The sequence below is a fragment of the Loxodonta africana genome, chromosome 25, assembly GCF_030014295.1.
Source record: "Loxodonta africana isolate mLoxAfr1 chromosome 25, mLoxAfr1.hap2, whole genome shotgun sequence".
In the NCBI taxonomy this organism is placed as follows: Eukaryota; Metazoa; Chordata; class Mammalia; order Proboscidea; family Elephantidae; genus Loxodonta; species Loxodonta africana.
This window is the reverse complement of record NC_087366.1, coordinates 23028202-23052026: the sequence shown is the minus strand read 5'-3', so window position 1 is coordinate 23052026 and position 23825 is coordinate 23028202. Positions and strand designations below refer to the sequence as shown.

Here is a 23825-nt window from a genome sequence, read left to right as displayed (position 1 = left end):
CTAGGATTGGTAATGTCTTTTTTGCAAATATATTATTATTCACAACAAACATCTCCTAATCTTTGTGACTCACAAACCTCAGTATTATATAACCTCATAGATGCCTCTAGAAACATCTAAAAATAATTATTTCATCACATGGGTTATGATAATGAAGTGATTCATAATAATTAATAATATTCGTAATACATAAGAACATCAACTTTCCCAAGAACAAGCAATACAGTGTTCAAGGTATTTTAATTTTGCAAAAAAGCAAAACCAACCGTGACTTTTCAACATACAAATTTTAAAATACATTATGCTCAGATTGGTGAACAAAGCATGAAATGAAGATTGAAATTTAACTATATGTTCAACTTGAAAAACAGATAAATTATAGAATGATTATAAAATTATAAGACATTATAAAATGATATGTTGAGCGAGGGCTTTACGAAGATAAACTGGCTTATTTTTACAATTGTTATGTTTTATTTTCAAATAGCAAATATTCTGTGTTGCTATTAGAAAGTACTTCTCCACAAATAAACTGTGTGTATGGACAGAGGCTTTATTCCCACTCAGTGAAAATCCTAACTGGATATAATAATTGTATTTTTTATTTACCATTAGTTTTGGAAGTGCTAGAGACCTTTATAGGCTACATAAGAATTGTGGTCAGATACATGCAATTTAAAAGTACTGGTGAAGATCATCTTGCTGAATTAGCATCACTTTCATATGTTGTATTTGTTACATTTCAACATCAATGCTCATTATGCTTCTGTCTTTAACAGATAAAAATATATCTCAAACAATGTGAAACTGTGTAAAAGGTCAAGATCAGCTCAGTGGCTAGCGCTGTTCAACTGAGTGATTAACAGAGAATAATGACTCATACGCATGTTGAGCCTCCTAACCACCCTGCATAAGTTTGGAGGCTCTCAAATTATTTATTTGTTCAAAAAACAGAAATAAAAACAAATAGCATTACTACTGGTAGTGATATGAACCCCCTGGAATACCTCTGCCAACCCCTGGAAAATAAATGAGAAACTTAAAATTTACCCTTAGGGAATAAAAATCTCCAGTCTAGAGGCTGTTTTTTATTCTACCAGTTGTTTCTACAACTCTGATATTATTCAAGAAGTGATTTATATTAATATATTATGTAAAGAAAGTTGTTCCGTAATAATTAAAAGGTAATGTTTAGGTATCATGTGGGTATCATATGCCCACGAACTACTTTTCTAAGGCAAGTAAGCAAATTGTCTATTGTAGTAATGAAAGATATACACAAGGAAATTTGAAAACTTGAAAATGTAGAAAGTATAAATAAGCAAACAGAAAATAACCTAAGGAAGTACACCAGATAATAGATTTTAATTATTTGTACATTTAAAAAATATATTGTTTTGTGCTTTAAAAGTAATCATTTTATTCATGAGAAGACCCAGAGTGCTCTAATATATTGCTTCTTCTAAAAATGATTTTTGAAACAGTGGACAACTAGTTGATCGCACTTATACATGGAAGGAAAAATGTTATTAACAAACGGTACATAAAAAAGTTGTGACTTTTGGGGGTTTCTTTTTCTAAATTACATTGAAAGGAAATAATGAAAGCTATATTCAACTGAGTGAAGAAACAAGAACCTTTATATCAACTGTAATCTGAGTCGCTGACAGAGGTTAGATATGTACCCTTCACACTGGTTCCTTTGTAGATCTGAGGTAGCACAGGTCAGTAGGCCATCTTTTCAGTCCTATAAGGCACCACTGGTTTTGTGTGACATAATTCTAGTACCTATGATCTAGAAATACAGGAAAAATAATTTTTGAATATGGTATATAGATTTTTCTTCCATTTTCTCCGATCTTGTTTTGAATTGACATTAATATTATATTTGCTACCTTTTAACCTTTGTTTAGGGCTTTTCTCAACTCTATCTGAAGATCCCTTTACAAAATTCCAAATGCAAATTGTTCCTTTAGATATGCCCTCATGCTCAAATGAGCACAACTTAAGGCGCTGGTTAGATTTATGTGTTCTTCCTGTGGCAGGTATTTCCAGTAAGATTCTTCCCCCACGTCTTTGTGATCTCTTTTTTAGGTATCAATAAAGATCCCTGCGTTCTTAGTGTTTCCTAAAACCCTTCCATACTTTAATGACTTTGCATGGGTTCTTAAATATAGATCTATTTTTTGTTATTGTTGCGTGCTGTCCAGTCGATTTCGACTCATAGCAACTCTAGGTCTGGTGATCTACTCCTGAAAAGTCAGCCATTTGAAAACCTTACGGGGCACAGTTCTACTCTGACTTACACAGGAGTCAGAGTCGACTCGATAGCAACTGTTTCCGAGTAGAGCTGCCCCATAGAGTTTCCTAGGCTGTAACCTTTAAGGAAGCAGACCGCCACATCTTTTTCCCATGGAGCAGCTGGTGGGTTAGCATACATATATATACATACACACACATTCTCTCAGATAAGCAGAAGAGGCCAAAGCCCAGTGGAAACATTCCAGGATCTAGGAAAGTTCCTTAAAATGCTACATAACGGAATAGAACATTAGGTGAGGATCAGTCACTATGCTAGACTTCTGCTTTCAGAGCTCAAATGCAAATCAACTGCTGTCTCTATAAATCCTGTTTTCAATCTTTCTTACAATCACAGAATATGGCCCAACCATTAATATTGGCCACTAATACCTCAGAGAATCTACCTACCATTCTGTTTCCTCTCAGTGCATATAACATCTCTTGTATTTCTTTAATTCTTAACCTAGTAGTAGTACTGGCCAAGAAATGAGCCGCATTATACAATGTTCCATCACTGCAGAGCAAATAAGGTTTTGTAAAGTTATGCCAATGTGCCCATATAAAATAGAAGACCTAGTATTAGATTGGTTATTAAAATACATTCTGCTTAAAGGGCACTCAAACTCTCATCCTAGACAACTATAAAATTCCATTCAGGGAGACAGAGACGGTGATTAAGAGAAATTAACGATAGCGTCAGAGACCTGCTAGTAAACACGAGTCTGTGCATTCTGCCGTTCATTTGTAGTGCTTTCAGAAGCAGTGCTTCTACATAACAAATCTACTCCACCCTCACTGTTCCTACTCTAAGTCTAAATGCATTTGTTTCCACCTGTTTCCTAATCTTCTAAGATGCTTTTTGCACTTAATCAGTGGTTTTCAAACCTCAATATCAGTGGAACTCTTTGTTACAATTAAATCTTATGGAGGACCCAATATATAAAATAATCAAAAGCTGAACTGTTCTCATTCAAAGGGGAGCGGGTGCAGGTGGTCTGAAATCACAGGTCTGAATCACTCAAGAAAGCTGAGGTAAAGATAGAGCCAGTTGGAATTTCCTCATTTCCAACGATCATAAACAGTTTCCCCATTTAAAAAAACACTTCTTGAGTATAGCTGCTTTTACTTCAGCTCATTAACGGATTAAAGGCATAGTGTCTGACAGGAAGTATTTAGGTAAGTAATAGATGGTTTGATTCATATATTCTTTTTTCATACTACTCAAAAGTGCTAGTCTACAATGTAATCCCATAACGAGGTTATTAAAGTGAGTTTTTTAAAAATATTCAACATGTGATAATTTTTTTTCTAAATATTATCATTGCTTCATAACTGTAATTGCTTTATTCACGGTCCAAACACTATCAAAAAGGTTCGTTACAGTCTCATTCAAGAAAATAAAAATCACTCTGTAGTTACTCTGGGAAGCAAGAATATCTTCCTGTGCAAATACTTGGTTGCTGTATTTCGGGATTAAAAAAAAAAACCCTCAATTATGTATGCCATGCTGAAAGGGAGGGAAAAAATCAGGTCAATTTTTAGCTTTGACACACTTTGATTACAAAAATCTTATGAAAAGTAAAAAAATGAAGTTTTTTTTTCTAAAATAAGCTCACTTGTGTTTTTCTGGCTATTTCCTAGCATTTATCAACCACTGTCCACATAAATGGGAAGGACTTGAAACTGACTTTTTCAAAAATCTATGCCTTCTATAATCAACTCTGTGCTTAGCTTTCTAAAAGGCACCCCTGCTCTTCTATGCTCCTCACTGGCTGGACAGGCAGTACCAGGTGTGAAATACGGCTCCACAGCCCACTCAATTTGTCTGAGTCCATGCGGTTGAAGGAGTTGGGAGCGTTAGAGTTGGTAAACCTGGCCCAGAGCAAATCTCTCACTTTTTCTTCAGTTTCCCTTGGGCCCACACTTGCTTCCAATGTTTCTTCCTCTAGTAGGACGGTCAGGACCAGGGCCACATCTTTAAAGGCTGCATTCTCATGGTCACAATACTTGTAGAAGATCAAGGTAGAGCCAGCAGGAAGGGATTCAAAGCGGTGCACCACAGCAGCCTTCCGGCCGTTCTCAAATCCAGAGCTCAGCTCCACGTCGACCCACAGCTTGACCGTGTCACTGTCCTGTGAGGATCTTGTAGCCCCATCTATCTGAATGGCAGAGACTTTCCGGGAAGAGGTGTAGGCATCTGCAATGTGGTAGCTCAGGCACTTCAGGGTCTCTCTTCCCTCTCGAGCTGCTGTAAATATGATGGTGGCCGGCTCCGTGGGGTCAGAAACATTGAGGTGCTTCTGCAGAAACTTACGCCCTCTCTGCCACAGGAAGGGGCTCTGGCCTGGAAATTTATCCTTCAATCGGGTGAACTCAGCCAGGAAGGCCTCCAAAGCTGGATTTTTGGGCACTTGCTGGGCTTGAGAAAAATAGTCGCGAGTAATAGGACGTAGCAAAAAAATACACAGACCTATGGCCAGGAGGGCAAAAACGATGTATCCTGTCAGAGAATGGGAAAATTAGAGAAAATATGAGTAGAAACAAAGCCTGTGGTGAACTGAAATGAACATTTTACTGGTAGTGGTGGGTTTCTTTTTCCTAACTCCTTTAAACTTTCTGCTATTAAAGTCTATCAGAAATATCTTTTCATTAATTTCTTCACAGATTAAATTACTGAAGACACAATATCTTTGTTAAAAGGTAAAAGCTGAGTTTATGTATTTGTTGCAGTAATTCATAATGTGATTCAAAATGAGCTATTAGGATAGTCTTCCATCTTCCTCAAAATGCCTACTGCCTGTAACTATTCTTTTTCTAAGGGCCAGAACTTAAAAATGCCACTTGAGAAGCTAACAGTCTCAAATTGAAAAGGTGGTTTTAGTTTTTTTATATGAAAAGCCCTTCCTATTGGGATAATTTGTATTTTATTAAGCACAGAAAAATTCCTAAAACTTTATTGCTCTATTTTATTATTAATATCAAACACCTCTAAAAAAAAAAAAAGGCTAGTTCAAAGTTAAAACTGTTTAAATCGGCCAGTTTTCTAGGCATCATTCACTGGGATGTCTGAATGTCAATCAACACTGCAGTGAAACCAGGTTTGTTCTCACCGTGGAGCCCCAAATAGCTTAGTATCTTTCTTCTGCTGTCCTGTGCCTTCTCTTTGTTGCCTTTCAATTTTTGTGCTTCTTGCAGATGACTTCCAGCCTCTGGGGGGGGGCGGGGAGGAAGGACAATATTATTTTTAAACACTGCACTGGAGAGCATATATATACCTTTCTATCATTCTCTCTCATCAAACCAAAGAATTGACTGATAAGATTTCTATACTTTGTAAAATTTTCTTTTTTACAAAGCTAACTTTTCCCCTTGAGGCTCTAAGTTGTTTTTATTCTACTTAGAAGAATAAAAGGAAGTGCTGTGAAATTCATCTAAGGTCACTTTTGCTACATTCACAATTCCCCACTGGCCCTTATAACAAGGTCAAAGAAACAAGCATTCCAACATTGCAGCCAAACCCATCTAAAACGTGATTCACCAAAATGTACAAAATTAAGAAGGGACTTGAAAACGTTAGTTGTTTTCAAGATTCAACATCAGAACGTAATGATGCTCTAATTCCAGTGTTCAGGTCTCACATAGCTCCTCAAGACTCTCAAGTATACAAACAACAGAGGCATTAAAGTCAGAGGCAGGAGAGATTACCCTAGAGTTACAAAGTAGCTTACAAACAAAGTCTGAAACTCATAGTGAAGGAAGTGTACAAAGCAAGGAATACAAGGTTAATAAAATTTATGAACTATGTAAAAACCAAGGTTGATTAAAAAATGTCCGGGAGAAAACAAAAGCATTATTTTGTAGCACTCTAAACTAAACACCCAGTGTCTACACCTGTGCTTCACTCCAGCCAGGAATCTCAAAACGTTGAAAGCTGAGCACGCCTCATAAGTCTTACTGGAAAAACAACTCAACGAACATACCCTAATGACATAGAGAAGGAGACATACCTCTACCTATAAAGGATAGTTCATTTAATCATACTGCACCAAAAATGTTTTTAAAATATCATTTCACAGAATTTAAGGATGAAAAGACCTTTAAACAGGAAAAGACAAAGAAAAGAAAAGATTTTTAATAATCACCTGCTCCAACCCCCCTACACTTTTCCTATCAGATAAAATATCCAGGAATGTTAAGGGCCTTGCCCAAGGTCACATAAAGAGATGTGGCTGAGTGAGGTTAGAATGAGGTTTCTTAGCTCCTTGTTTTTGTTGTTAGGTGCTGTCTAGTCAGTTCTGACTCATAAGGACCCTATGTACAACAGAACAAAACACTGCCCGGTCCTGCTCTGTCCTCACAATCCTTATGCTGAGCCCACTGTGTCCCCAGTCATATTTTGAGTGCCTTCTAACCTGAAGGGTTCCACTGCTATTCATAAGGTTTTCGCTAGCTAATTATTTTCAGAAGTAGACCGCTGGATCCTTCCTGCTATTTTGCCTTAGTCTGGAAAGACTTTTTTTTTTAATTGACTTTAGTTTTAGAGCAGTTTGAGGTTTGCTAAAAAAAATGTGCAGGACGCAGAGTTCCCATATACACCGTCCCCACCATACACAGTTCCTCCTATTATTAACATTGTGCATTAATATGGTATATTTGTTACAACGGATGAACCAATACGGATACATTATCATCGACCAAAGTTTATGGTTTACAACAGGGTTCACTGTGTTGTACAGTCCTATGGGTTTTGATAAACAAATAATATCATGAGGCCATCATTGCTAACCTGAATTTTTAAAACAATCTTTTATTTTCCTACTCACAGTGAATACATAATGGAGACCTTTTGATGACAGATTATGGTTTATAAAAGTCACATGCATTCACTGAGACATGAAAGGAATGGGTGGAAGGAGGAAGGAGAGATATTTGGGGGATAGGGCAGGGTAGAATAAAAAAGGTGGGTCATTGTGGAGAGCCTTCCAGACAGCAAGAGGGCAGGAGGCAGGAAGCACAGGAGGCAAAGACAAAAGGAGCAGGGGCAGTACTTATGCCAGCACGGCATTCACAGAGCATTCCCTTCAGCATTCTCTCTAGGGCTCAACCCTCCACAGACCAAGAGTCCCCAGCTGGAGCAGTAAGGGAACCCAAAACCCTGAAGACCACACTTCCTTACAGCAGGCAGATACCAGCAAATGCATGGTGAAAAAATCTATGGCAGGTTTCTAGGGTTGGGCTTAAGACTACCTGTGTGCAGGAACAAAGACTGCTTTCAGCTACATTTTCCAGCGCATGCAAGCATCCTACATATTAGCAGGAACCATGCAGGGCCAAAGAATGCTAAGGTTCCCCGCATCTCTATAGAAAAAAAAAAAAAGAAAAAAAGACAACTCTTTTTTAAGTTCTATTTTTCCTTAGTCCCTTGAAAGAAAGGCAAAAGTTCTCTGAAAAGAAAGAAGGGCCTTGACTGATGCTGTGTGCTCAGTAGCACAGCAATATAAAACAGGACAGTCATTCAATGGGTTCTCTCACCTGGTGCCCCCAGCCGCCTCCTCAGTGTGTCCTGACTCTCCAGCCCCGTGATGAAATGACCCGGACTCTGGGCATTCTGGAAGTCTGGGGCAGGTGGCTCCTGGGAAGCTGTGGTTCTGACTCTCAGTTCCTCAGGGTGGGCTGCAGAGTGGCTCCTGAAGTGTGCATCTGCCCTTTCTCCCCCGTCACTTGGAGAACGGTCAGGATCTGGATCCGAGGCTTCTGCACTCACACTTCCTGGATGGAAGTGATGCCCTTCTTCTCCATCCTGAGAACCCCGGCTGCTCTTATGTACTGTTTCTTCCTTTGGATATTTCTGACCAGTTGTTTCATCTGGACTTTCTGGTTCATCGCCCGTATCTGCACTTCCTGGACCTATTACCTCTACCCTTTGGTTAAGACCAGACACAGAGTTCGGGGTCTGAGCTTCTCTGGTGCCCCTTGCTGTGACTGTGGTCTCCTGTGCCTGAGAACTCACTGATGGGACATTTTCCAAATCCTCTTGAGAATCTGTTGAGATAAAAAGTTATAATTTTTATTGAAAAAAAATTCCCTGTATTTTTATGTTTTAACAAGGCTCCTAATTAATAGCACTATTTATATAGATTTTTATATACTCTTCCTAAGGATCTTCCTCTTGACTCTCACTAATGGTGATTAAACAAACAAATTTCATTATCATCTTAACAAATCTAACAAATAACATTAATGCAAAACAATTTTGAATGCCAGAACTAACTTTTGGTTATATTAAATATATCCTCTTCCCTAATGAAATAACGGATTGAGACAATGACCATCAATGGCAGCTAAAATCATTAGGCTGAGGGGGAATTTTATAATGGATGAAGCAGACTGGCAACATGTGAACTCACTGGTAAATCTTAATATCACAAAAAAAAGAGGGAAAGCCAGATACCTCTTTATATGATGTCATAGGAAATACACTACTCCAGAAGTATTCGTGCCAAAAACTGAGCCTAAATCTGATCAAGCATCTAGATCTAACTACCAGTTTCCAAGAAATACAAGGATAACGGAATATATTAAATTATGCCTCAGAAATGGAATCAGCAAAACGCAGAGTGTGGGAAATTCAAAAGGACAAAGAATTTGTTTTTTAAATAATAGTGAGAAAGAAAAATAAATAGAAATAAAAGAGAAAAACAAAGAGGTTTAACCTATAGATTAAAAGAGACTTAAGAGGCTTATCAATCAAATGCAATGCGTGGAACTTATTTAGATCCAGTTTCAAATGAATCAATCGTTAAAAACATATTTATGAGATAATTACAAAAATTTGAATACTGGATATTTGATGATACCAAGGAATCATTGTTCATCTTCTCAAGTGTGATTAATGTATTGTGATTATTTTTTTTTTATCTTTATCTTCTAGAGATACATATTCAAGTTTTTATGACGTCCAGAATTTGCTTCAATTTTATGACATGGGGGGAGGGAGAAATAAGGGGTTATAAATGAAACAATATTAGCCATATCTTGACAGTAGTTGAAGTTGGTCAGTGGGTATATGGGAGAGTTCATTTTACATTTCTCTATACTTTCATATGTCTACACAAAAATTAAAAAAAAAAAAGAAGAATAACCCAAGAGATCTATCAACCAAATACTAAGGGGCCCTTGTTTAGATCCTGATTTAAACAAACTCAATTATAAAAAAAAAAAAAAATAGAAAATTAGAGAAATCTCAGTATTCACTGGCTATGTGATAATATCAAGGAATAGCTGTCAACTGATTTTTTAGATGTGATAATATTTTGGTTATTTTTAAAAAGGAGTATCTTTAAGAGATATAAACTAAAGTATTTAACAGATAATATAATGTCCGGGATTTGTGTTAAATAATTGAGGGCAGGCAATAAGATGGGCCTTATGTCGATAACAGTAGAAGGTGCATGTTGAATAATGGTGAAATTTTGATGGCAGATCATGGTTCATACAAGTCACTTTCATTCATTCATTTGATAAATATTCATAAAGTTTCTACTATATTCCTGGTGCCAAAGATACACAACAAAGGAGACACAGTCCTAGCCTTTGCTAAAGTTACAGGCTATTCTAGGATGAAAGAAAAACATACATTTGAAATCTGTCATTGATTTGCAGCTCCTGGTGAACATAATGACTTATATTTCATATTCCTTTGCACTGACAAACGGGCATTTCAGACAGCTCTTCAAAGTACTCACAAAAAACAAATCCACACAGTCACAGAAGGTGATAGCTGAAAAAGACCTTGGTGCTCGTCTTGTCCAACTTCATTTCACAAATAGGAAACTGAAGTACCAGAAGTTCAGGAGACTTGCTCAAGGTCACCCAACTTAGCCAGTGGGGGGGCCACGACCAGAATCCAAGTTTCTTAATGCCAGTTAACGATTCATCACATGGCAGCTCTACCTTCCTAAGGGAAGATATGGTGCTTGTTCTCCTTAATACACAAGTGGAGGAAATCAGGGATAAGGAAATTAACTGATCCAGTCAAGGCCCTATACAACTGAAATATAATTTAAGGATAATCTACTTTAAATATAACGATACACTTCAAATATACTCATCTCTTTATTTGTATAACATTTAGGTTTCAGAGAAGTAAAAGATTTAAAAATTTTTTAATCAAAATATGCGTGTAAGGAATAAAGAAAAAGCCAGAGATGAATTTTTAAAAAGTCATATTCTTTTTTTTACTATACCGCATTAACATAAACAGGAAATAAAGTTTATAGGAAAAAAGACTAGGTACAAATGCTTGTTCATGAAACAAAAAAAAAGTCACTACAAAAGTATTAGTCTCCACTGGCAAAAATCATATACACATATACAGTGTTTGTCAAGGCTGGTGATGTTCCAAATTCAGCCCTGCAGCTTGAAGACACTGCCACCCATAGATTTGACTGCACTTTTACGAAGTGATGAATGCTTCATATGCCACAGGAAGATGAGCTCTGTGAGCGAATCTACTTTTTCTGGTATGTTCACTGCTCCATCTCTAGTACTCAGAACAAATACCTGGCATATACCAAATAATAAGCACTGAATTATTGGATTAATTAGTTAATAGGAATGGTTGAAAACAGATGTCTTTTAGTTTTCATTATGACTTCAATAGTGATAAGCTTTCTCTGCTTCCTCATGTAAGAGTCTTCCCTGAAATATTAACTGGCATCTTCTATTTTGTGATTTTACCTGGCAGTTATTAAAAAAGAAAGACACTCAAACCAGAAGAACTACATTGTGCCTGTCTATAATTGATGACTGCCCTGACCAGGAACACAATAGAGAACCCCTGTGGGAGCAGAAGAGCAGTGTGATGCAGACCCCAAGTTCTTGTAAAAAGACTAGACTTAATGGCCTGACTGAGACTAGAAGGACCCCAGAGGTCCTGGTCCCCAGACCTTCTGTTAGCCCAAGACAGGAATCATTCCCAAAGCCAACTCTCCAGACAGGGATTGGACTGGACTATGGGATAGAAAATGATACTGGTAAAGAGTAAGCTCCTTAGATCAAGTAGACACATGAGACTATGTGGGCAGCTCCTGTCTGGAGAATAGATGAGAGGGAAGAGGGGGGCAGAAGCTGGCCAAATGGATACAAAAATAGAGAATGGAGGGAAGGAGTATGCTGTCTCATCAGAGGGACAGCAACTAGGAGTATATAGCAAGGTGTATATAAGTTTTTGTATGAGAGACTGACTTGGTTTAAACTTTCACTTAAAGCACAATTAAAAAAAAAAAAAAAAAAAAGGAAAGGAAAGACACTCAAGAGACATTCTAGATCCCAGGCCGGACACCACCCTGTGGTGAATCTTCCTTGGCCACCCAGCAACATTCCTGCAAAGTACAGTCAGCCTGAGACCTAAAATGCTTTAGAAAGAAGTTGAAACTATGCTTTTCTGAAAACAAATAATTTTTAAAAGTGGGTCGTTTTTCACTGTGTTAATTCACTGTATATGAATTAACTACATGTAAATAGAGAGATGATAAAATTGTTTAAGTACTTAATCTTGGCTTTCTAAATAGGCTGTGAACTTAAGGATACAGACTGGATTTTAACACTTTTTAAAGGCATGCAGTTGGTATCTATTTAAATATTTATTACATGGACCCACTGAATACAAGTTTCCTTGGAAAGGTAAAGCTAACTTCAGTCTTACATTCCTTAAAAGGGCTGATGAAAAGGTATTTTCTGAATCATAGTCTCAAGGTAATTACAAAGTTTTTCACAGTCTGAAGGGCTATTTTCAGCAGAAAAAGGGATAGAATATGGTAGTCAAAGAGCTGAGATTTTGACTAGGAACAATTAACTCAAACAGAAAAGCAACACAATAGTCTATTTTTTTAAGTTAAGAATGAGCACCCTGCTACATGAGCAGCAAATGCTGAAGCCTGACCATATGTGAACAGGATTCATAGTGAAAACCAAAAGAAATTTCAATAAGTTAAATACGACACATATTACTAAAAAATATAAATTTCTTGAAAAAGGGGCTATGTGTTATTCACATCTGTGTCCCTAGAATCTATACTTGGCATAAAGCAAGCATTCAACAAATAAATGTTTAACGATATATAAAATCGTATTGTGTGACAAAGAAATCAGGCATAAGAAGGAAGCAGAATTTTCATAGATGACAGTAGTTCATCTTACTTTCAAAGATCTAAACTAAGTGTCCAGGGGTCCCTTGGCCTGATCTTAGGGAGGCAGAGTAAGAAGGGTCTGCGGTCTCTACTCCAATCCACTGTCCTCTCTTCTGGTAGAGGAAACAGCTGAGTTGGCATGGTATTTAGGCTCTCCTGGCAGGAATTGAAAAGAAAGATGCCCAGGTGGTTCCTTAACAGAGCTCTTAAGGGTTTACTCCTTGGGTCATTAAAGAAATTCAGAATGTAGCATAGCTAGTCTAATAACATCGATAACAAAGAGCTTCCAGAGTTAGTTACAAAGCAGTAAGCTGTGTTCTGCCATGACAGTAAAAAGAAGAATTCACTTCTACTCTCTGATGATTTCAGGTAACAAGTTGAGGCTTCAGGAAAAAGCATTCAGCCCTTCAAGAAGGAGAAAGAAAGGATAGGTACCCCCAGAAACTAGCTGCAGAGGTCATACAGAAACAAAGGGGACTGAGGAGGTCATCTTCTGATTAGTCAAGCAGCCAAAGAAAAGCCCACCAGCCTGTGGACCCAATGCAACCGGTGAAGAGAGGGAAAGGGGTGGTATGGAGGATGGGTAACAAAAATGATATTTTCATTTCAGCAATTTTTTTTTTTTTTTTTTTGGTGAAAACACACACAGCAAAACATACACCAATTGAACAGTTTCTACATATACGATTCAGTGACATTGGTTACATTCTTCAAGTTGTGCCACCATTCTCACTATACTTTTCCAAATTATTTCCCCACCATTAACTTAAACTCAAAGAGCTTTGGTGGCACAGTGGTTAAGGGCTCAGTTGCAAACTGAAAGGTCAGCAATTTGAACCCACCAGCCACTCCAGGGGAGAAAGGTGTGGCAATTTGCTTCAGTAGAAGTTCTAATCTGTCCTTCAGAGTCACCATGAGTCAGAATCAGGTTTGGTTTATCTTAAACTCACTGCCTCCTAAGCCCTTTATCTAACTTTTCCAGTAGCTGTTGTCAATGTGATCATCTACAGATAATTCTTTAGAAGAGCACAATGCTCAAGGGAAATGTTCTTTATTAATTAAGCTAAACTACTGTTTGGTTTAAAAATAACTTCAGAGGAGAGTTTAAGCTAGGTTTAAAGATTACCTCAGGGCAATAGTTGGGTGGGGTGGGGGGATGAGTGGGGACTATCTAGCCACAAAGGCTCCAGAAAGTCTACATTCCATGAGAATTTAAAATTCTATTCTACACTTCCCATTTTTTATCAGCACTCTTACAGAATCTTGATCAAAATGTTCAGTAATGGTAGCCAGCACTATCCACTTCTTCTGGTCTCATGGAAAAGGAGGCACTTGTTCATGAAACAAAGTCACTACAATGTTCAATACAGTAACAGCATTAGTCTCCACTGGCAAAAATCATATACACAGAAACAGTGTTTGTCAAGGCTGGTGACGCTCCAAATTCAGCCCTGGAACTTGAAGACACTGCCACCCACAGGTCTGCCTGCAATTTCACAAGGTGATAAATGCTTCATAAGCCACAGGAAGCTGAGCCCTATGAGGGCAGCTACTTCTTCTCGTACGTTCATTGTTCCAACTCCAGCACCCAGAACAATACCTGGCACATACCAGATAATAAATAAGCACCGAATTGAATTATTGGATTAATGGAGTAATTAGTTAATAGGACTGGTTGAAAACAGATGCCTTTTCATTTCCATTATGACTTCAATGGTGATAAGCTTTCTCTGCTTCCTCATCTAAGAGTCTTCCCTGAAATATTAAGTGGCTTCTTCTATTTTGTGATTTTACTTGGCAGTCACTAAAAAAAGAAAGAAAGGCACTCAAGAAGCACTTTAGATCCCAGGCTGGGCACTACCCTGCGGTGGATCTTGCCTGGCCACCCAGCAGCATCCTGCAAAGTACAGTCAGCCGGAGACCTACAATACTTTAGAAAGAAGTTGAAACTGTGCTTTTTTCTGAAAACAAATCATTTATAAAAGGGGGTTGTTTCTTCACTGCTTTAAATTCCAAAGTGTATAAATTAACTACATGTAAATCGAGAGATGATATAATTGTTAAAATAATCTTGTCTTCCTAAATAGGTTGTGAACTTGAGGATATGGGCTGGATTTTAACACTTTTTAAAGGCACATAGTTGGTGTTTTTTAAATATTTAGTGTATGAACGCACTGAATACAAGTTTCCTTGGAAAGGTAAAGCCAACTCGAGTCTTCCACTCTTTAAAAGGGCTGATTAAAAGGTATTTTCTGAATCACAGTCTCCAAGTATTACTGAGGCAGGCAGCCTCAGAGCCCAGCCCTTCTAAGAGACCCCCGCTCTGACCTATCCTCCTACACGGAGCAAAATAAGCTGCCCTTTCTTCTGAAATTGTCGTTGACGAGATAACCACAAAACAGGCTGTAGATGGCCTCAACCCACCTCTGGGTGGAGACTTAACATCCTGATGGAGAAAAATTCATCCCTTCCTACATCCTGGGGGATCAAACCCTTGTCTAATGAAAATGCATAGTCATCCCCAAGCTCTGAGCGCCTTCATAAAGGTCAATCCTGAATATTCATGATGAATTTGCATTTCCTTGTCTGCTCTCTGTAAAAGCCCACCTCCCCAAGCAGGCTATGTGCAGTCTTGGAGGCAGCAGCCCTGACTGCCCCTTTCCTTGTACAGCGAAACAAAGGTGACTGTCTGATCTCCCACCCTGGGCCCTTGTTTATTGGCTGTAACAAGTCACGCTGAGCAAAACCTCAGGTTTTCACCCGGCAACATTACAAAGTTTTTCACAGTCTGAAGGACTATTTTCGGCAGAAAAAGGGAGAGGAGTGCCTGCCAGCACAGCTGGGAAGAGGGTATCCTGATGGAAGAACAGTATCCTGAGTGTTCCTGTGCCTGAATTTTAACCGTTACTTTCCTAATAAACCCCATAATTGTGAGTGTGGTCTGTGAGTTCTGTGTGGCCATTGCAATGAATAACTGAACCCAGCAAAAGAAGCAGAGAGTGCTGTGGGAGGGATGGTTGGTGTTAGAATTCGTAAAGATGGTGGAGAGAGGAGGCATGCCAAGTGATGGGAATCAGCCTCGGGTGGTTCATCTTGATTCTCCTTCCCCTTTGTGGGGTTGGAGGACTTCAGACAATGCCCCCATGCCATTTTTACAGTTGTCCTCAGAGGCAAGATTCTTTGCAAGGCTCCAGAGTCCTGAGAGCATGCAACCTCGTAAGAGAAAGAACAAAGGGGCTTAGGAAGTGAAACTTTTGCTTCTTAGATGGTTACTTTGTTACTTGTAATGGCTTAAAATCCTTACCTGGAGTGAAAAAAAACTGGGGCAAAAGCCAGGCCAGACAAGCAAGATGATTGATAGAGGGCCAAGGTTTACTGGTTCCACCCAGTCAGAGGCCCAAGGCCATATGCATATGAATGGGAAGATAGTTAAGGTGTAGAGAAGACTAAAGCGGAATGTTTTAAAAGGGTTGTTTATCTGTACCGATACTAAATGTTCCTGCTACCCAGTGTTGTAAAGCAGACCTAAGTGTATGCGAGAAATGAATATTGGGTATTACAGAGTGTGGCTACTTCACTGGATACTGGATTGAATATGCTAAAGGAGGAACTAGGATTTGCCCAGGAGAAAGAAAGGGTTTTTGTTTCAAGCCAGTAGCCCTGTGTATAGTATGGTGGTTTAGGTGGAAAACCTGACCCTCGCCCAGATTTCCATTTGAAAAGTCATGCAGAACCACCCAGATCTGCTGAGAGAATGCAAGATTTGCATTTGAAAGAATTTACAGAAAAAAAGTGGCTGTTTTGGTTTTTGAATTTCAAGCAACTGGTTTGCCGTTGGATGCATGGAGGCAGGAAATATCAATGCCCACTGGAAGGAACCCTCTTCCAGGATAGGAAATTAAAGGGAGCTGACTTTTGAGTGGAAACCCGGTTGGCACAATGGTTAACTGCAACAATGGCTGCCAACCTGAAGGTCAGCAGTTCGAATCCACCAGGCGCTCCTTGGAAACTCTATGGGGCGGTCCTACTCAGGGTCGCTATGAGTCGCGATCAGCTTGACAGCACTGGGTTTGGTTTGGTTTTGGCTGGAATTCTGAGTAGACAGCTTGCTGTGCTTGCTTGTGGTGACCACCTGGGCCCACCATGAGTGGAGGTGGGGGAAGTGCAGCAATGAAGAGACAGGCTGAATTTAGACATGTTCCACTGGCACTCGTTGACCTAGCCCCCAGCTGCTAGGGATGAGAGTGAGAAGAAAGGCTGGCTGATCAGAAGTAAAGAAAGTTGTGTGTGGACTGACCTAGCCCAAGGGGGCTAGGGATGACAACGTATGAAGGGGCCTTCTGAAGTGTCAGGAGGCATGTGTGAAATCTCGAGCCTGAGGCCGCGAACCATTGTGACCTAGCTTGGGTGGCAAGGGATGAGCTGACCAGAACCTGACTGAATGAAGAGAAAGATGTTTGATACTGTGAGCTGGTGCAGAATGCTGCAATTTGATGCCTTGCTCTGGGCTGGACTTTGCTTATGGATGCAGATGCTCAAAGTCCCAACCGGAAAAGAAGATTCTTCAAGATCAAGGAACGTGCTAGTCTCCTCAGTGTGCTGGTCTGATCCGCCACTAATGATAATAAAAATAGCGGTGGACAATTTAAACACTGGCTATCTAAAACAGTGGGAGATAAAGGCATGAAGTGCCTGGCTTACATGCTTTCCTGGGTGTGTTTACATTCAATATGAGGGGGACAAAGGAGGATCTCCCCTGAATAGATTGCTGGTTTCCTGATGTGTCTGAGGAAGAGAGGGTGGGGGAAGATGCTGATAGAATTATATGATTCAACTGTGAGTGCTAACTGTTAAAAAGGTCAATTGTGATCATAAAAACTGTAATTGCAGGAGCTGTAAGTATAAAAGAGTGGACTAAGGGGGAGCCACTACTGGACTGGAGTACAGTGGCCGAAAATAAATTCCCTTAAAGGCTTTGCTGTGCTGAAACCTTGTGAGTAAAGGAATAATCTTCTCTCAGCTGAATTCTGTCAGAGGCCAGAAAGGGTGAAGATGACTTTTGGAGAACCTGACCAGATCAGATGGAAACCTGCAGCAGACCTGAATGGCTGGTACCTGAGTAAAATCACCCTTTGGACTCTTTGCCCTATTGAAGGGCTAATTGTTAATGACAATTTTGGACTGGTAAAAGGATGGGAAGGGGGAAGTTATCTGCTAAATATGAAAGAACCATGGCTAGACAAGCCAGGGGGTGGCCTGAGGTGCCATTAATTACTTTTGTGTGTAGCCCTTCTAGCCATGGTCTTGTAACTTCCACCCAGGTGATTGGGCAGGACTGCATGATAGGGTAATTGTGGCCTACCAAGGGGATTGTTCAGCTTTGCCTTAAAAGAGAGCCAATTCCAGAGCAGAGTGGTGGAGCCCACCACCACCAAGGAAGGAGAGACCAGTATGGGAGACCTGGCAGCAGAAGACGGCACAGTGGGCTTCCAGTCCATGGACAGAGAAAGCTGATTGCCTTTGAACAGAGACGGATGGCCAGGGAAAGGTGTGCCTTTGAGCACACCTGGGAAAAGGCTATTTTGATAGAAGAACCGTATCCTGAGTGTTCCTGAGCCTGAATTTTAATTGTTACTTCCCTAATAAACCCCATAATTGTGAGTGTGGTCTGTGAGTTCTGTGTGGCCATTGCAATGAATAATCGAACCCAGCAAAGAAGTAGAGAGTGTTGTGTGAAGGATGGTTGGTGTCAGAACTGGTAAAGATGGTGGAGAGAGAAGGCATGTCTGACCTCCAACTGATGGGAATCAGCCTTGGGCTGTTCATCTTGATTCTCCTTCCCCTTGTGGGGCTGGAGGATGTCACATATTGTCCCCATACCATTTTTACAGATGCCCAAGTGCTTCCCTGACTGAACCTCTTGTCATGTATTGAATTGTGTCCCCCCAAAATATCTGCCAAATTGGCTGGGCCATGATTCCCAATATTGTGTGACTGTCCACCATTTTGTCATTTGATTTTCCTATGTGTTGTAAATTCTATCTCTGTGACATTGATGAGACGGGATTAGCGGCAGTTATGTTAATGAGGCATGACTCAATCTAGAAGATTGGATTGTGTCTTGAGCCAATCTCTCTTGAGATGTAAAAGAGAGAAGGGAGCAGAGAGATGGGTGGACCTCATACCAACGAGGGGGAGTAGTCCCAGGAGAAGAGCACATCCTTTGGACCCAGAGTCCCTGTACTGAGAAGCTCCTAGTCCAGGGAAAGATTGATGACAAGAATATCCTCCAGGACCAACAGCGAAAGAAAGCCTACCCCTGAAGCTGGTGCCCTGAATTTGGACTTCTAGCCTACTAGACTGTGAGAGAATAAACTTGTTTGTTAAAGCCATCCACTTGTGGTAGTTCTGTTATAGCAGCACTAGATAACTAAGATAGCTCCTAACGGCTTACTCCTAGAGTCATTAAGGAAATTCAGAATGTAGCATAACTAGTCTAATAACATCATGAATAACAAGAGCTTCCAGAGTTAGTTCCAAAGCAGTAAGCTGTGTTCTACCACAACAGTAAAAAGAAGAATTCACTTCTACTCTGAAGATTTCAGGTAACAAGTTGAGGCTTCAGGAAAAAGCATTCGGCCCTCCAAGAAGAAGAAAGAAAGGATAGGTACCCCCAGAAACTAGCTGTAGAGGTCATTGAGAAACAAAGGGGACTGAGGAGGTCGTCTTCTGATTAGTCAAGGAGCCAAAGAAATGCCCACCAGCCTATGGACCAAAAGCAACTGGTGGAGAGAGGGAAAAAGGGTGGCATGGAGGATGGGTAACAAAAATGATACATTTTCAGTTCAGCATTTTTTTTTTTTTGGTGACAATATACACAGCAAAACATATACCAATTCAACAATTTCTACACGTACAATTCAGTGACATTGGTTACATTCTTCAAGTTGTGCCACCATTCTAACTAGTTTTCCAAATTATTTCCCCACCATTAACTTAAACTCAAAGAGCCTTGGTGGTACAGTGTTACATGCTCAGTAGCTAACTGAAAGGTCAGTATTTGAATCTACCAGCTACTCCACAGGAGAAAGATGTGGCAATCTGCTCCCGTAAAGATTATAGCCTTGGAAACCCTATGGGGCAGTTCTAATCTGTCCTTCAGGGTCACTATGGGTCAGAATCAGGTTTGGTTTATCTTAAATGCACTGTCCCCTAAGCTTCTCATCTAACTTTTTGAGTAGCTGCTGTCAATCTGATCACCTACAGAAAATTTGCAGATCACAATGCTCAAGGCAAACATTCTTTATTAATTAAGCTAAACTACTGTTTGGTTTAAAAATGACTTCAGAGGAGAGTTTAGGTTAGGTTTAAAGATTACCTCAGGGCAATAGTTGGGGGACGGGGTGGGGTGGCAAGTGGGGACTATCTAGCCACAATGGCTCCAGAAAGTCTACATTCCAGGAGAATTTAAAATTCTGTTCTATTCTTTCCATTTTTTGACCAGGACTCTTACAGAATCTAAATCAAAATGTCCAGTAATGGCAGCCAGCACCATCCACTTCTTCTGGTCTCATGGAAAAGGATGCATTTGTTCATGGAGGCAATCAGACATGTATTCTAGTACCTTCTCAGATTCCTGACTCTTCTTCCTCTGCTTCTCCAGGCAAAGAGAGACCAATTGTACTTGTATGGCATCTAGCAAGTTTTTTAGGACCCCAGGTACTACACAGCAATCAGTTCAGCACGTTTAAAAAAGTAATTACATAATGTGTTTATATATTTAAGATACAAATATAAAAGTTAACCAATAAAACCTCACCTTGATTTTAACTCACTTTACTCAACTTGCATGTTATCACAATTTCTGTTAAAGGAACTGAGACTTGAGAGGAGTGGGTGGGACGTAGGAAGAAGAGATAATTTGTAGGATAGGGCGATGTAGAAGAAAAAAGGTGGGTCCTTCTGGAGAGCCTTCCAGACAGCAAGAGGGCAGGAGGCAGGAAGCACAGGAGGCAAAGACAAAAGGAGCAGGGGCAGTACTTATGCTGGGACTTACAGAGCACCCCCTTCAGCAATTCTCTCTGGGGATCACCCCTCCATAGATCAAGAGTCCCCAGCCCTCCCTGCTCCTTGTCCTGCTGGAAAGGAGGTGGGGGGCTGGCACCCGCTGGCACAGTTAGGGAACCATAAACCCTAAACACCACATTTCCTTATAGCAGGTAGATGCCAGTGAATGCATGGTGAAAAAAATCTATAGCAGGTTTCTAGGATTGGGTTTAAGACTACCTGTGTGCAGCAACAAAGACTGCTTTCAGCTACATTTTCCAGCGCATGCAAGCATCCTACATATTAGCAGGAACCATGCAGGGCCAAAGAATGCTAAGGCTCCCTGCATCTCTATAGAAAAAAAAAAACAACTCTTTTTTAAGTTTTTTTTTTTTTTTTTCCTTAGTCCCTTGAAAGAAAGGCAAAAGTTCTCTGAAAAGAAAGAAGGGCCTTGACTGATGCTGTGTGCTCAGTAGCACAGCAATATAAAACAGGACAGTCATTCAATGGGTTCTCTCACCTGGTGCCCCCAGCCGCCTCCTCAGTGTGTCCTGACTCTCCAGCCCCGTGATGAAATGACCCGGACTCTGGGCATTCTGGAAGTCTGGGGCAGGTGGCTCCTGGGAAGCTGTGGTTCTGACTCTCGGTTCCTCAGAGGGGCGTGCAGAGTGGCTCCTGAAGTGTGCATCTACCCTTGCTCCCCTGTCACTTGGAGAACAGTCAGGATCTGGATCCGAGGCTTCTGCACCCGCACTTCCTGGATGGAAGTGATGCCCTTCTTCTCCATCCTGAGAACTCCGGTTGCTCTCATGTTCTGTTTCTTCCTTTGGATATTTCTGACCAGTTGTTTCATCTGGACTTTCTGGTTCATCGCCCGTATCTGCACTTCCTGGACCTATTACCTCTACCCTTTGGTTAAGACCAGAGGCAGAGTATGGGGTCTGAGCTTCTCTGGTGCCCCTTGCTGTGACTGTGGTCTCCTGTGCCTGAGAACTCACTGATGGGACATTTTCCAAATCCTTTTGAGAATCTATTGAGATAAAAAGTTATAATTTTTTTTTTAAAAAAAATCCCTGCATTTTTATATTTTAACAAGGCTCTTAATTAATAGCAATATTTATAGATTTTTATATATTCTTCCTGTGTCTTTCTCTTGACTCTCACTAATGGTGATTAAAGCAAAATTATCATCTTAACAAATCTAACAAATAACATTAATGCAAAACAATTTTGAATGCCAGAACTAACTTTTGGTTATATTAAATATATCCTCTTCCCTAATGAAGTAACGGATTGAGACAATGACCATTAATGGCAGCTGAAAAGGTTTCATAATGGATGAAGCCGACTGACAACATGTGAGCCCACTGATCAATCTCAACATCACAAAAACGAGGGAAAGCGAGATGCCTCCCTATGGGGCATCATAGGGAGTACACTACACCACCTGTGAAGTATTCATGCCAAAAACTGAACGTAAATCTGATCAAGCCTCTAAATCTAACTACCAGTTTCCAAGAAACATAGGGAGTATATTTCAGAACGTGGGAAACTCCAAGCAACAAAGACTTTGTTTCTTTCATAATAACAAGAAACAAAAAAAAAATAGCAGGAAAGAGAGAGAAAGAAAAAAAAAAAGAGGTTTAACCTGTAGATTAAAATGATTTAAGAGACCTATCAACCAAATGCGGTATGTGGACCTTGTTTAGATCCAGTTTCAAACAAATCAATTGTTAAAAAAAATTTGTGAGATAATTAGAAATATCTGAATAACGGATATTTGATGATACTAAGAAATTATTTTACATCTTTTTAGGTTTTTTTTTTTTAGGTGTGATTAAGGTATTGTGATTAATTTAAAAAAAAAAACAATCTCTTTTAGAGATACATAGCCAAGTTTCTATGATTTTCAGAATTTGCTTCAATTTAGTGATGGGGGAAAGGAGAAATGAGGGGGTATAGATGAAACAATATTAGCCATATCTTGACTATACTTGAAGCTGGTTGATGGATACATAGGAGAGTTCATCTCACATTTCTCTCTGCTTTTATATATATGTTCAAAATTTCCTACAATAAAATTAAAAAAAAAGAGCAACCCAAAACATGTATCAACCAAATGCAGAGGGGGCCCTTGTTTAGATCCTGATTCAAACAAACACAACTGTTAAAAAAAAAAAAAAAAGAGACAATTGGGGAAATCTGAATACTGACTAGATATGTGGTAATATTAAGGAATAACTGTCAATTTATTTTTTAGGTGTGATGATATTTGGTTATATTTTTTAAAAAGGATCTTTAAGAGATGTAAATTATTACAGATAATATAATGTCTGGGCTTTACATTAAAGTAATTCAGGGCAAGCAACAAGATAGGTCTTATGTTTATAACGGTTGAAGTGGGATGCTGGGTACATTGGGGGTTCATTATACTGTTCTAAACCCATTGCCTTTAAGTCTATTTGGACTCACAGCAAAGTACACTGTTCCACTTTTGTATACTTAAAAACTTCTATAATAAAAGATTTAAAGTAAATGTATCCTCTTTCTCTTCTGAAAAATCTATTTCACATAAGTACAGAATAATTTAAAATTTATCCCCTATAATCTAAAGATCCCCTCTAAATATAGCACACCATACTTTTCTTAATATCATAAATACAGTTCTAAAGATCTGTCTACCATCTTTTTTAAAGACGCACTGTATTTTTCAAAACTATAGGCCCCTGCTATTGGAGTTTCTAAAACATTTATATTCATTATATTATGATTAGGGTCTGATATTATGGTAAAATTCAATAAAAATAAAAATAAAAGAATAGTCATAACAAATTAATCCAAATTATATTAATCGAATTAGTTTCTTTTTTACTTCAAAACTTCTAAGTTTCAGTCATTGGAGCTGTTCTCTCATCATAGCCCTGGTTTCCTACAGCACACATCTCAGTGCTGTATAAACTAGTCTTACCCTCTTGAGGATCACTAAGTCCAATGTCGGTCATGTTTGTGTTCTAGCTCCTTCAAAGCTTGGGACACTTTTCGTTAGTATCTGGTGTTCCTTGTGAAGATGTCTTGCTTCCTTCTTGTCCCAGGTCCCAATAGGTTCATGCTTCCAGTGGACCCAGGAAATAAGTCATGTATACAGTGACTAAAATAAAAAGCAAAAAATTAAATGACTTTTTATACATTTAAGGTAAAAATGTCAATTTCAGCTTTATTAGATGTTTAGTTTTGAGTAATATTTTCCTCTCTGTAATTTTTCTAGCAAAGAAACAATGCTATCTTGAG

At 39.3% G+C, this 23825-nt stretch overlaps 1 protein-coding gene across 11 annotated transcripts in view; it reads right to left on the bottom strand.

Moving 5' to 3' along the window:
- Positions 1-223: 223 nt before the first annotated feature.
- TOR1AIP2 (torsin 1A interacting protein 2) overlaps positions 224-23825 on the bottom strand; it is a 48275-nt gene continuing 24673 nt past the window's right edge. For all 11 annotated transcript variants that reach the window (XM_023549225.2, XM_023549221.2, XM_064276568.1 and 8 more), the window contains 5 exons: positions 23506-23685; positions 21058-21567; positions 7834-8343; positions 5412-5510; positions 224-4801 (listed from right to left, as the gene is read on the bottom strand). In XM_023549225.2, coding sequence (XP_023404993.2) covers positions 4029-4801; positions 5412-5510; positions 7834-8343; positions 21058-21567; positions 23506-23539 — 1926 coding nt within the window. In that variant the 5' untranslated portion in view covers positions 23540-23685 and the 3' untranslated portion in view covers positions 224-4028. The remainder of the gene's footprint in view (positions 4802-5411; positions 5511-7833; positions 8344-21057; positions 21568-23505; positions 23686-23825) is intronic.